At 41.6% G+C, this 14,128-nt stretch overlaps 1 protein-coding gene across 1 annotated transcript in view; it reads right to left on the bottom strand.

Annotated features, from left to right (window-relative positions):
- LEMD3 (LEM domain containing 3) overlaps positions 1-13,874 on the bottom strand; it is a 63,978-nt gene extending 50,104 nt beyond the window's left edge. The window contains exon 1 of the mRNA XM_023257197.2: positions 12,292-13,874. Within this exon, the coding sequence (XP_023112965.2) occupies positions 12,292-13,831 (1,540 nt within the window). The 5' untranslated portion in view covers positions 13,832-13,874. The remainder of the gene's footprint in view (positions 1-12,291) is intronic.
- Between the last annotated feature and the right edge of the window lie 254 nt (positions 13,875-14,128).

The following is a 14,128-nucleotide window of genomic DNA, read 5'->3' as shown; positions in this document are numbered from 1 at the left end:
TTTAGGGGTATCTTTTCTACTTTAAGCTGCTAAGAAGTCCTTTATACCACTTTATACCTTTATGCTATCAAGCATGGCTATTTATCTAGGGCAGGCGGGTGAGAGATTTCATTCTGCCACTGCTCAGCTACTTCTAATTGACTGTAGTGACTTAAGATTTAATTACTCCATATTTGTAGTATATTTCTATTAGACAGCTATGGTCTAAACAAATCACATCTTTGATACAGTTTCAAATGCGAATAGGATAAGAATTTCATTATGTGCTTCATATCAATCATCTAGGAGACTGAAGATCCTAATGCACTTTAAATCCCTTATAATTTAAGTAACATGATTTTAATATACTGCTTATCAAATGAATTTCATTATTTTATACCCCCCCAATCTCTTGATTACCCCCCTGTCTACTGCCTATTCCCAGGGACACACCTTATTTTCCCACTTCAGCAATACTAGTACTCATGGCATCTTACAAACCAGCTGAAGAATAACACGTGACAGGCCATCCTTCTCTCCCAGCTGCACATGCAGTCTGTTCTTCAGATAATATTAACAGAAGCTTACGCTAAGACCCATCCACATTCCCAATGAATGTTTTTCTATCTCAAATTCACTACTATATTTTGGATTAGAGCAACATATCCCATCTCTGACTCTCAGATCAGCAAATCAAGCCTCTAGTGGTCAACAAGACTAAAATTGAATTTCATCTTGTGCTTCATAACCTATGAAGTTAGCATAACTGCAAAAATAAGAACACTCCTTTGCAGCACCCAGAGATAAAGCTAATTAGGTAACATAAAAAGATGACTCCTTTTATCTGCTTGGACAGCTTGAGATTAAGGTTGAAAAATACCGATAAGGATTATAAATGTAACGGACTCTTCTATTACTTATTAACATCACTGACAAGACATATCATACACAGTGCTGACCATGTGTTGTTTAATTAGACTACTATAGCCAGGAAATTCTAACTTACTGTATTAAAAATATACAGTCACGTATCGCTTCAAATTTCTCCAAAGCATTTCCATAAACATTATTACTTTAGTTCCCTACAAAAGTCACTGGCTAGAAGTAAAGTTGATTTTACTATCCTCTAATCTGACAGATGCAAAAACCAAGGCCCAGAGGTTATGAGTGATTCAACTGCCCAAATAAAGTTGGTAGGTGAGAAAAGATGCATAAAAAAAAATCTGCTGCCTAGTGGTTTAGATTGTGGATCCTGAAGTCAGATCATGGGCTCAAATGCTAGCCCCAAAGCTTAGCCCCAAAACTACCAGTAGCTGAGGATCCTGGACAAGTCACTTGTAACTGTATTCTCTCTACATTTCAGTTTACTCATGGAGATAATATGAGTATAGTTCCACTCATAAAAATTAAGATGAAGTGCTCATACATACAAAGTTCTCAATAAATGCTTTTATCATTTAAGGCTTTAAAATCTGAAAGAAGGAACATTTGGAGATGACATGTCTGAAAAACAAAACAAGACTTTTTGTCATAAGCTTAAGAATACTTCTAGAACATCTTGAACTATAATCATAAACACTTCATATTGATAACATTTCCATTTTTGGCAAATTCATTCTTGATGTCTCCTCCTTTAAAAAGAAGTGCTTTTTAAAGTACTTTTAAAAACCTGGAAGAAATGAGAACTATTTCTTTGTATACAGTACACATTGTGGTAAACTCTACCATAGGGCATACTCATATTTGCTGAAAATAGTAATTATTTTTTTTTAATTTGAGAGAGAGAGAGAGAATGCAAGCAGAGGAGAGAGACAGAGGGAGAGAGAGAGAGAGAGAGAATCCCACGCAGGCTTCACACTCAGCGCAGAGCCCAACATGGGCTCAATCTCACAACCATGAGATCATGACCTGAGCTAAAATCAAGAGTTGGACACTCAACCGACTGAGCCACCCAGGCACCCCAGTGTAAATTTTTATAATCCTTTAAATAGAATTAGAAATAAATTTTAGAAATAAATTTCCAAAGGCATGATGTAAAACATGTAAAATTTAAATATGTCAAATAAATATTAAAACCTAAACACTTTCTTCCTGGTCAACACTTGTTTAAAAATTATTTTGGGGGCGCCTGGGTGGCTCAGTCGGTTGAGCGTCCGACTTCGGCTCAGGTCACGTCTCGCGGTCCGTGAGTTCGAGCCCTGCGTCGGGCTCTGGGCTGATGGCTCAGAGCCTGGAGCCTGCTTCCGATTCTGTGTCTCCCTCTCTCTCTGCCCCTCCCCCGTTCATGCTCTGTCTCTCTGTCTCAAAAATAAATAAATAAATAAATAAAAAATAAAAAATAATAATAATAAAAAAAATTATTTTGACAGTGTTGTTAATAAAGAATATTAATTAAATCAAGATTAAAAAAAAAACAAAACACTCTCACTTGTGAGTTGTGTGTGGGTGGCTCAGACAGTTAAATGCCAAACTCTTGATTTCAGCTCAGGTCATGATCTCAGGGTCATGAGATAGAACCCTATGTTAGGCTCCATGATGGGTGTGAAGCCTACTTAAGATTCTCTCTCCCTTGAGGCACTGAGTGGCTCAGTAGGTTAAGCATCCCACTCTTGATATCGGCTCAGGTCATGATCTCGTGGTTTCGTGAGTTCTTCAAGAGTTCGAGCCCCTGTATTGGGCTCTATGCTGACCTCGCGGAGCCTGCCTGGGAGGCTCTCTCTCTCAAAATCAATAAACTTTAAAAAAAAAAAAAAAGAATCTCTCCCTCTTCCTTTGCCCCTCCACCACTTGTGTGTACTCTCTGTCTCAAAAAAATGAAATAAAACTATCACCTGTGGGATTCAGGTTAAATCATGCACTATTAAAATAGCAAAAGTCAAGGTTACTGCTCAAATACACTGTTACCTGTTCACCTTAAAATCTTTTAAAAATAAAATCTGAGTATGGAAGTCAAAATTTGAAGCTTTCAGATAATAACTATCATTAACCATTTCCACAATTAGATCAGGCTGGGATCCCAAATGGTTGTTACTTTTAGTGTATAATAAATACAGGATTAAAATAAAGATATATCATTATGATATAATTTTCATAAAGGAGTTACTACCACCACTTGTTTACCATAAATTTGGGAGAAGATTTCCAATACTTTAAGGTATACTTCATTTTTAGACTACTTATAAACTAGATTAACTCTCTCTTTGTGCTGTTGTTATAAAATTCCTCACGGTAACGTTCCTTTTACTTATGTAAAATATTTTTCAGATAGGTAAAGTTAATATAAAATAATGAGCAAGAAGAAGCTAGTTTTAAAAATTTACAATTCTACTGATTAATTATGAAAACATCTGACTTTTAAAAGTAACCCTGAAATTACAGAATGGATCATTTCCACTAAAAGAAACCTAAACACACACAAAAAAACCACAAAGTTTATTTAAAAGGAGCAAAAAATGGAAGAACAAATGTGCTATATTTAAAGGTCTTTATATCCTGAAACTGGAACAATGGAAAACATGTTTGAAAGTGCTAATGCAAAATCAGAGGACCTTTTTACCCACCAGTTGTTTTTTTTTTTTTAATTTTTTTCAACGTTTATTTATTTTTGGGACAGAGAGAGACAGAGCATGAACGGGGGAGGGGCAGAGAGAGAGGGAGACACAGAATCGGAAGCAGGCTCCAGGCTCTGAGCCATCAGCCCAGAGCCCGACGCAGGGCTCGAACTCACGGACCGCGAGATCGTGACCTGGCTGAAGTCGGACGCTTAACCGACTGCGCCACCCAGGCGCCCCTACCCACCAGTTTTGAGAGACTCTACGTTATCTTTTAAAAATTAGAAATAGCACCGGGGCGCCTGGGTGGCTCAGTCAGTTAAGCTCCTGACTTTCGCTCGGGTCGTGATCTCACGGTTCATGGGTTGAAGCCCCACATCGGGCCCTGTGCTGACAGCTCGGAGCCTGGAGCCTGCTTTGAATTGATTCTGTGTCTCCCTTTCTCTCTGCCCCTCCCCTGCTCATTCTCTCTCTCTCTCTCTCTCGCTCTCTCTCTCTCTCTCTCTCGCTCGCTCACCAAGGTGAATAAACATTAAAAAAAAAATAGAAATAGCATGTTTCCTATTTTACACATTATATATTATAGTTTGTATTTTATTACAGCAGACTGACCTCATATACCAATGAATTAGTGAATTAATCTAAAGGATAAATAGTCCCACACAAGATTCCTAATTGTTGAGTGAGTACAAATTTGTACTTTTGTCTTAAAGTTGTTAGATTTCACAGATTATTCCTGGCATTTCTAGGATTCCATGCATTAATCTGCTTCACCCATCCATATCTTTTCATAATCTTCTAGATAACAATAATGGTAGAGAACATATACGCAGTCCTTATGTACTTACACATGTTAAAAGGCAATCTAGCAGAGTGGTGAAGAGACACTATCTGAATCCAAACACTGCCTCGGCACTTACTAGCCACATGACCCTGGGCAAACTCAGCTTCGCCCAGTATCAGTTTCCTCTTCTACAAAACAGGACAAATAGCTGCCTCATGAAGATTAAACAACAATTAAAATTGTTCAGCACAGTGCCTGGCGCATAAGGCCGCACAGGGTCAGCTGCTATTGTTATCACTGTATGTCATGTACTGTGCCAAGTACTTTACATGACTTATTCCACTTAATTCTCACTTAATTCTCTTTTACAGATGAGGATATTGAGGATCACAGTGGTTCAGCAACTTGCCTTTAACAGAAAAGCTAATTAGTGCAAGAGCCAATATGCAAACCCAGGTCAACCTCCTTAATCCAAGCCCTGATATCTACGCCAATCTTCCTCAAACTAGGCTCCCTGGATACACTCATGGGGAATTCTTATGTTTTCACTCTGGTGATTCTTATTTTAAGTTATTCTAGAGATAATTTTCAAATGAAAGACATTTTCACAGAGTAGATTTTATTTAAATCATCCAGCTGGGATATGCAAAGCCCTGGTGTTCCCAGGAATATTCTTAGAGGCCTAGAAATTTTTTTTTCCTTACATGTAAAGTTTTTCAAAGTAACACTCAGCTCTCATTCTTCAAGAATGAGGCAAACAGGGACGCCTGGGTGACTCAGTCACTTAAATGTCTGACTTTGGCTCAGGTCACGATCTCTCGGTTCGTGAGTTCGAGCCCCGCATTGGGCTCTGTGCTGACAGCTCAGAGCCTGAAGCCTGCTTTGGATTCTGTGTCTCCCTCTCCCTCTGTTCCTCCCCTGCTCACACTCTGTCTCTCTCTCTCAAAAATAAACATTAAAGAAAAAAAAAAAGGAATGAGGGAAACTAATTTTCAAAATCCTTACACCTATTTCATTATAGATATCAAGTTTTGAACCAAGTGGCTACTGTAACTACTTGAAAAAGTAAAAAAACAAACAAACAAACAAAAAACTATGGTACCCTTTTGCAATGCTTCATCTTGGTTTTAAAAAAAAAAAACACATACATTAAAAAAAATAAGTATTAGGGGCACCTGGGTGACTCAGATGAACGTCCAACTTCGGCTCAGGTCATGATCTCATGGTTCGTGAGTTCAAGCCCTACGTCGGGCTCTGTGCTGACAGCTCAGAGCCTGCAGCCTGTTTCGGATTTTGTGTCTCTCTCTCTCTCTCTCTCTCTCTCTCTCTCTCTCTGCCCCCCCCCACTCATGCTCGCTCTCTCTCTCTCTCTCTCAAAAATAAATATTAAAAAAAATTTTTTTAATAAAAAAATAAGTGTTAAAAAGATATCTATTCCTCTAGTAAACAGTACTAGTATACTTGGCACCAGTCTCTCTCACCTTTAATCCAATTATATAACTACGATAACCTAGGATATTTCTAGTTGAACAACTCAAAAAATAAACTCCCCCAAAACTTATTTTCTCTATACTACTTTTCCCCCAGAAAGATCCCTCTTCAGCATCTCTAATCCACCGATCAATGGTATCAGTACTGTCTCCGTCATCCAGGCTCATAAACTCAGAAAAATCTTTGACTCTTCTCCTTTATTCTCTGGATCCAAACAGTCACCAAATATTATATGACCTTCTTCAAATGACAGACCCTATTCCATCCCCACATTATCAGCCTCCTCGGGTGTTTCTCACTCCGTGTGTGCTTATAGTGCCTATCACCCCACGCCTGCTCTCCAACCTTATCAATCCATTACCTATACCACCACCTGTTTATCCTTCTTTTAAGAAGAACTTGATGTTAGTCCTCTGCTTTAAAACCTCCATGGATTCCCACTGCTCAACCCACAGAATCAAGTCCAAATTTGGAACCTGAACTTTTGACCATTTGAGACTGATCAGCTCACTATGAATTCCACCCCCCCCCCTTTTACAAAGTGTGGCACTTATCACCTAATATTAAGTATACTTCTTAACCATTTTCTGCGACTATTTGTGGAGTGGAGGCTTTTGCAAGAATGAGATTTCTTCTGCATCCTTCCCAATACTGCGTATTAAATTAGGTACTGAATAGGTAAGCAATTACTGAGTTACATAATGAGTTAATCAATGCATATAAATTGGGTATCTGATATGTGATCATCTCAATAAATATTTACTGAGGAATGAATTTGTGCCAAGATACTAATGTGACTTGGGTCTACCAAGCAATTCCCATACGCCAGGCAACAATACTAAAAACTTCACATACATTACCTCACGTAATGCTTAAAGTCACCCTGAGGCAGGTATTATCATCTTCATTTTTAATATGAGGCAACTGAGTATCTTCTAGTAAAGTCACAGAGCAGGTATAAGAGGAATGACATTCAAACTCAGAGCCGAATGTAAAGCCTGTGCCCTTTACCAGTGCAGTCAATTCATCCTACAGGAGCTGTAATCTAACTGGCACAACGAACATTCAAAATTACAATACTCTGTAATAAATGCTATGAAGGAGGCATTAGATCTTATTTGAGCAGAGTTTGAGTTTACCCAAACACCAGAGTAAAGAAGACAGACAGGAGTCAGAGACAATACCCAGAGGTGACGCTTTGAAGAATGAACAGCAGTTAAGAAAGGAAGAAACAACCTTCCTAAAGAAGGGAATAATGTACAAAGGCACAAAATGTCATGACATGTTCAGTAAACACCAACTAGTATCCAGAAAGTTCTAGTTTTCCAGAAAGTAAAATGTGGTAAGAGAAACTGGTAGGAAATGAAACTAGCAAAAGCATAGTCAGATCATGAACAGTTTAGCCACAGAATTTAGATTTTATCCAATAAGGAAGGTAAAGCCATTGAGTAATTTTAAGCAAGAGAGTGAATTATTATTGCATTTGTGTTTTAGACATATTGCTCTGGCACAGAAAACAGACTGAAGAGCTACAACATAGAAGCCTGTTAGAAGACTACTTAAACAGTTCAGGCAATAGACTAACTTAGAGCAACAGTGATGGAGAGAAAAAGATTCAAAACATATGTAAGAGGTAGAACTACCGGACTTAGTCATCAACTGGATTGATGTTTGAGGTCTGGTAGGAACATGAAGGAAAGGAAGGACTCTAGGTAAATTCAAAGTTCCTAGCTGAGTCCTGGGTAGACGGAAGTGCCATGAACTAAAACAGGGAACAGAATGGGGGAAAGAAGGTGAAAGGAAAGCTGATGAGTACAGAGTGGGTACTTCTGGAACATCCAGGAAAAAAAAAAAAAAAAAACAACTGTCCAATAAACAAACAGTTAAGTCTAGAACTCAGGAGAGAACATTTAAGGTAAATATATAAAATCAGGAGGTACTACCCAGGCCAGTGGAGGAAAGGGCCTAGGGAAACTGTACCAAAGGATAGGGACAAAGACAAGAGTTCCAGAGACCACCAATATTTAAAACACAGACAGGAGTAAATGAAAACTGGAAGAGAGTAGTGATGCAGAAGTCTGGGAAGGGGAGAGTTTCAAGAAGGAGGAGTTATCAGTGCACTGAATGTTTCAAAGAGGCAAAGATAAGAACTTCAACACCTCTCTTGGATTTGGCAATTGAGTTAACTAATGACTTGAAGCAGAGATTCCAGAGGAATGGATGGTAAACAAAGCTACACCAGACAGGGGCTGAGTCAATGGCAGAGGCAAAAAGATATCAGTCTTTGCTGGGAAGAGAGTAACAGCTAGAGAAGAACAGAGGGTTGAAGAACAACATTTCCAGGGTGGCAGAGATTTTAGCATTTTTATACGATGAGAAAGGGACAAGCGGAGAGTGAGATTTTTAAATTATGCCTCGTACTTAAACTTAGTATAAAGTTACCCATAATACAAGGTTAAGGGAAAAAGACAAGTTGCAGGCTAGGTATAGTATGATGTCACTTAAGATAAAATTCAGACTCCTTTCCAAGGCCCTCAAGGCCTTTAGGTCCTTTATGACTGGCCCCTGCCTAGTTCTGACGTCATCATATGCCATTCTCATTCATTATACCCCAGCCACACTGGCCATTCTCTTCCGTTGCTTCAACTTGCCAAGCTGGTTTTTGCCCCAAGAGTCCTGCACTGGCTGTTATTTCTTCCTGGAATGTTTTGCTCCCTGTCAACAGCTAGTTCCTTCAAGTCATTCAATTCAATTCAAACGTCACCTCTTTTGAGAGGCCTGCTCACCTGTATGTAATATTACATATCCCTCTACCCCCAGGCAAAGTTACTATCATAAACTTGTGTTAGCAATCATCACTCTCTTAAATTCATATTTACCTGCCCATCTTCCCCCCCTAGAATGCTTGAAATAGTGCTTGGCACATAGTAGGCACTCTATTGTTGAATGAAAATATACACAAACACATATATATATGAATGTAGGTGTTTACATGAAAAGCACTAAGAAAGTTTTGGAAGGCATTATTTGAACTTATTTATACCAGGGGTAAGTGGGAGACTAGAAGGATATATATACCTACTATCTATTCATTTTTTGCTTCATAGATCTCTATCCAAATTTTCTAAATCATAAATGTTTCAAAAATCATGTCTTTTATAATTGAAAACAATTTTTAAATAATGCCCATATGTACCTAAGATAGTGTATTCTGCATTTCCATTTTCTTTTGCTGGGTTGTCATGATCTAATCTCACTGTAGACTGATCCTTGAATTGTTTTGGTAGGACAGTTCAAAGTTAGAATCTTAAACCTTAGAGCTACAAAGAATTTAGAGATCATCTAATCCAACCCCCTCATTTTACAGATGAGGAAGACGAGACTCATAGTAATTTAATTAATAAAAGTAATTTAATAAAACTAGGACATTGATAAAAATTTTCAAAGACCAAATGATTAAGAACTACTTAAAAGGCTAATCTATTACATGTTGTACATAATTTAAATGACAGCTAATAAAAGCTTACTAAAGCTTATTCTCATATATAACCTACAATCTTCCGGTGAAATTATTACTCAAAGTAAAAGTATTTCCTCAAGCACACTATTTGACCAATGAACCCTATGGTTAAGCACTGGTTAACCATTATACTCATGACAAAGGACTCAGAACACATAAACATAGGGAGTGAAAATTATTCACCGTTAGGTGTGCAAACTAACTGAATTAGCAGGCATTTCTTTCCACTATATATTATACGGTAAGTCAAATATATAACACATATATAGTACATTTAAGGATTCCCTAACTTTGATTCAAATTTCTGTATCAATGTCTACAGTGTATTTTAGTGGAAGTTAATGAAAATTACATGTTGAATAAGTAAATATACTACTAAATAATATTTGCAGAAACAATTGTGCTTTACATACATACTATAATTTACCAGAAATACAATGAATTTTATCTAAACTTTTGAATAATACCACTTTATGGTTGTTTAATAAACTATCTAATTTGATCCTCTTCACCACAGACAGCAGAAATTATTACACCCATCTAATACAGACCTTGACTAAAGTCATGTGGACCAAGTCCTAGAACCCAGATCCTCTACCTCTTCATCACTGTTGTTTCCATCACCCAAACTACGTTACATTTACCGTTCATTAAAACAAAAAACACTTTATAATTTCTTTCCTGTCATACTGGTGAAGGTGAGGGGGCTACTAAAACCCTAGCAGTCCTATCCTTATCTATTCCATCTGAAATTTTAGTATCTAAGGAAACATTACTCATTCATCTTAACAGATGTGACAGTCACCTTAACTGAGAATTGTGCTCATCAGTAATTCTTTATGAAATCCTACCAATATTCAATTATTTTCTCAATCCTAATAAAAGTGCTCTCTTATTTAGAAAGCTCTCTACAAACAGTATCCAAAGTAGTGCTAAGAATACGGGCGGGCTTTACAGTTGAAAACAAAATCTGAAGGGCGCCTGGGTGGCTCAGTCAGTTAAGCATCTGACTCTTGATTGCAGCTCAGGTCATGATCTCGCGTTTTACAGGTTTGAGCCCCGTGTCAGGCTCTGGGCTGACGGTGCAGAGAATCCCTGCTTGGGATTCTCTCTCTTTCTCTCTGCCCCTCCCATGCATGCTCTCTCTCCCTCAAAATACATAAATTCACTTAAAAAAATAAATAAGATTTATTTAAAAAAAAACTGAAGCCAAACCTTAGTACTATCACTCACTAGCTAGTCAGTCATTTCTTCCTTGCCTCACTGTCCTCATCTATAAAATCTGCATCTGTGATGTGTTGGGAAGATCAATTAGATAATATGTATAAAGTACTCAGAAAAAGGCCAGGTCATACAGTTAGCTATTAGAGAAACAGATACAAATAGGTACTGCTGATAATGTCATTTAATTTATATGCACTCCATTAGTTTAACTTCTAATATGACCTATTTCTTTTCCTCCCAAATTATCTGAGACAGGAGACAATATATTACTCTTGCTCCCAGGGAACCAGTTAAAATGAGTGCTGGGTTTCAGTCCTCTTCTAACCCCTCTAATGAAGCAATATAGTAATAATCTGTTATTTGATGATCTTAGAAATGGCTATACACAAATCAAAGGTTACACTATTCTGACTCCTACTCTTTTTAAATCCGCTAACTGCATCATTCACTATTTTGAAACAGACAAACAAACAAAAAAACAATCGCAAGCCTGATTTTATAAGTACCAATAATGATAAAGTGACTTCAAGTTGCATGAAAGGGACAGATTTCAGGAGGAGTGGGAAGGGGGCCCTAACATTAAGAAATTATATATTCAGCAGTCCATCGCACACTACATTTACTTTTCCCTCTTTTAATCTGCGTAGGCATCATTCTAATCAACATTAGCATCATTTTAGGATTAGGAAAGGGAAGCTCAAACTCGGGCTCGCTCCCCCTGGCTCAAGGTGCTGTAACCACTCTAACCTACAGGAGGGCTCTGGCTCAACTCAAGGCCTTTCTTATAATCTCTGCCAGGACAGCTCTCCTGTCCCCCTACAATGCTGTCTCCTCCTACTTCAGGTCTCACCTCACATAGTAGCTACCCTCCCCATCTCTAAATAGCATGCATCAATTACTCCATCCTTATTTCCTTCACAGAACACAAAATGATCTGTACTTATCTTCTTGTGTTGAAGAACAGATACTCTGACTTATCACTGCTGTGTTTAAGTGCTCAGCATAGATGAAGCTGGCTTAATGAATGAATGAACACACCATACCTGCCTATAGTCCTTTAGCAAGTAAACGGCAGGGCCTAGAAACCAATAACGGAAAAATCTCACGGCCAACTCCAGCCCTGCCCTACCACCACGTTTTTCACTGGTGGGAAGGGGCATGCTCTGGGCTCAGCAATCAACTTAGAGTTGTGTCTTCCTACTTTCTATATTCATTCCCTTTAAAGAAATTATAGAAGTACCTAGATGTAAAACTTCATACTACAAAGTATTTAACTGGAATTTCATGAGATCTTACGTTACCTTGTAGAATCACAACTCAATTTGAAAAATCATCTCAAATGATTTGTAACATTTATGCGTTTATGATGTCCCGTAACAATCAAAATACTTCAAAACTGTTCATTGGCATCTGCACACATAATTATCTAAGGCTAAAAGAGAATTTATGACCCACACATAAATGCATTTTGCTGACAAGCTGGCAATATTTCGTTTTACGAGAGGTGTTGAATTTCCCACTACATTATACAGAAAAATTGTAACACCAGTCGTGGGATTCTCGTTCTGATCATGGTAACGTCCTTTCTTAGAGATGACACAAATGCACTCGATCTGCCGCGTGTCGCTATTAACACATGTTCTTAAAGGCAGAAGTCGCCTCGTGCAAAATGCCCAATGCGGTGAGGGCAGACCACTAGCAACACCCCCTTTGTGACCTTACCCACAGGGTTTAATACTTACTGCTGAGTCCTCCGTCCTCGGATACTCCTGTCCCTCTCATTCCTAGGTAAGTCAGTCCCAGTATTAGGAAAAATAAGCAGGCAGCAGTTAAGAGAAACATCGACAAGTAGTGGGCACTGAAACCCCCTGTAGGGGACACCTCCTCCCGTTTAAACTGCTGGAGAAGTTCCTCCTCGGGTTCGGAAAGCTTCGGTTTGTTGTATGCGTTTTTCAGGTAGGTGTGATTGGAGCCCGTATGATTGGAGTGATTGATCCTGAGTGAACTGGAGGCAGCCACCGCTGCACCGGGAGGGAGGCTGTTGGAAAAAATCCTGGGGGAGTCCACACTGAAGGCCCCGCCGCCGATATGATTATTGGTTTTAAGGAGGGAGCCTGTGGACGAATCCAAGGTTGAGTCCATGTCGGTCAGTGGCGGGGGCAGGAGAGGGGCCAGTTTCTTAGCGGTGACACGGTACCTAGGAATGGGGCTAGAGTCCAGGGGATCACACCCTCCTCCCTGCTCCGCCGCCGCCGCCGACTCTTCGAGGTTTCGGCTCCTGTCTAGACTCCCCGCAGCCGCCGCCCTGTCATTCATCGGGATTCCTCCCCCTCCCTGAACTGAGGTCTCCAGCCGGCCGCCGGCCGATTTAGCAGTCAGCGAAGAGAGAGGCTTACTATGGCTCCGTCTGGGCCGATGCCGGGAAAGGGAGTCGTCCTTTAATACCTGTCTGCTGGAGGCCACGTCGTCGTCCTCCTCTTCCTCCGAGTCCGAATAGTTCTCCCGGCAGCTGTAAGGGAGAAGCCGGCTGCCATTCACCGTCCGGCTCGCCCACAGCGGCTCCTCGGCCTCTGGGTCCCTGTCGTCTCCGTCTTCCCCCTCCTCCTCCTCGTCCTCCGCGGCTGCATCTCTCGCCGACGGGGTCTGCAGCTCCGGAGCCGCCGGCCGCCGGGCCCCCCACCACGAGTGGGGCTTCCTTCTCTCGGCCGAGTTGCTGTTAGTCACCTCGCTGGCGGCCAGGGGCGCCGACGGCGGTTTGAGCCCGCGGTACTGGAGCGAAGCCCGGTCTTTCCTCCCGCCGCCGCCGCCGCCGCCGCCGCCGCCGGCCTGGTCCCGGGGACTGGCCTCCACGTCCGACTCGTCCGAGCTGAAGCCCAGCAGCACTTTGCTGCCAGCCGTGGGGGCGGCCGAGGCGCCCCCGGGCCCTCCCACGGGGCTCTCCGGGCCAGAGGCCGAGATTCGGCCCAGACCCCCAGGAGTCCGCAAGTAGGAGAGGTCGCCAGAGACCGGCCGGCCCCCCAGCCCCGCGGCCGCCGCCGGCGCTCCTGCCGCGGCGACCGCGGCAGCAGCCGTGTTATTGTTATTACTGTTCCGCGTCTTGTTGCCGCGGCCCCCGGACCGGTGCTGCTGCTGCTCTTCCTCTCGAAGCTTCTTCAGCTTCTTGAGGTAGACCGGGCGGGTGCTCTCCGTCACTGGGCCAGGAGACAGGCCGTAACGGCGGAGCTGAGAGAAAAGCTCCTCATCCGAGAGCTGCTGAGGCGCCGAAGCCGCTGCCGCCGCCATTTTCTCTCCAGGGTGTTTTACAAGCTCCGCGCTACCGGAAGTGACGCGCCGCCCTAGACCCTGAACTAGACCGGGCTGCGTCGCCCTCCCAGCGCCACGGACGCCTTGGCCAATGGGAGGCGCGGGAGGAGCTCACCTGAGCGGGAAAGGGCCACCTGAGCGGCGCGCGGCTCCCCCGGCGGAGAGTTTTTCTACTCCCTCACCTTGGGGTGCCAGTGCATTCTCCTCCTCCTTTCTGTCGCTTTCTCCTGCAGTTCTCTGTCCTGCCGTTCCCAGTGCCTTTCCCGGGAGCCGCCT

This window comes from Felis catus, chromosome B4 (genome assembly GCF_018350175.1).
Source record: "Felis catus isolate Fca126 chromosome B4, F.catus_Fca126_mat1.0, whole genome shotgun sequence".
Classification (NCBI taxonomy): Eukaryota; Metazoa; Chordata; class Mammalia; order Carnivora; family Felidae; genus Felis; species Felis catus.
The sequence above is the reverse complement of the archived record's forward strand: the minus strand, read 5'-3'. Positions and strand labels throughout refer to the sequence as shown.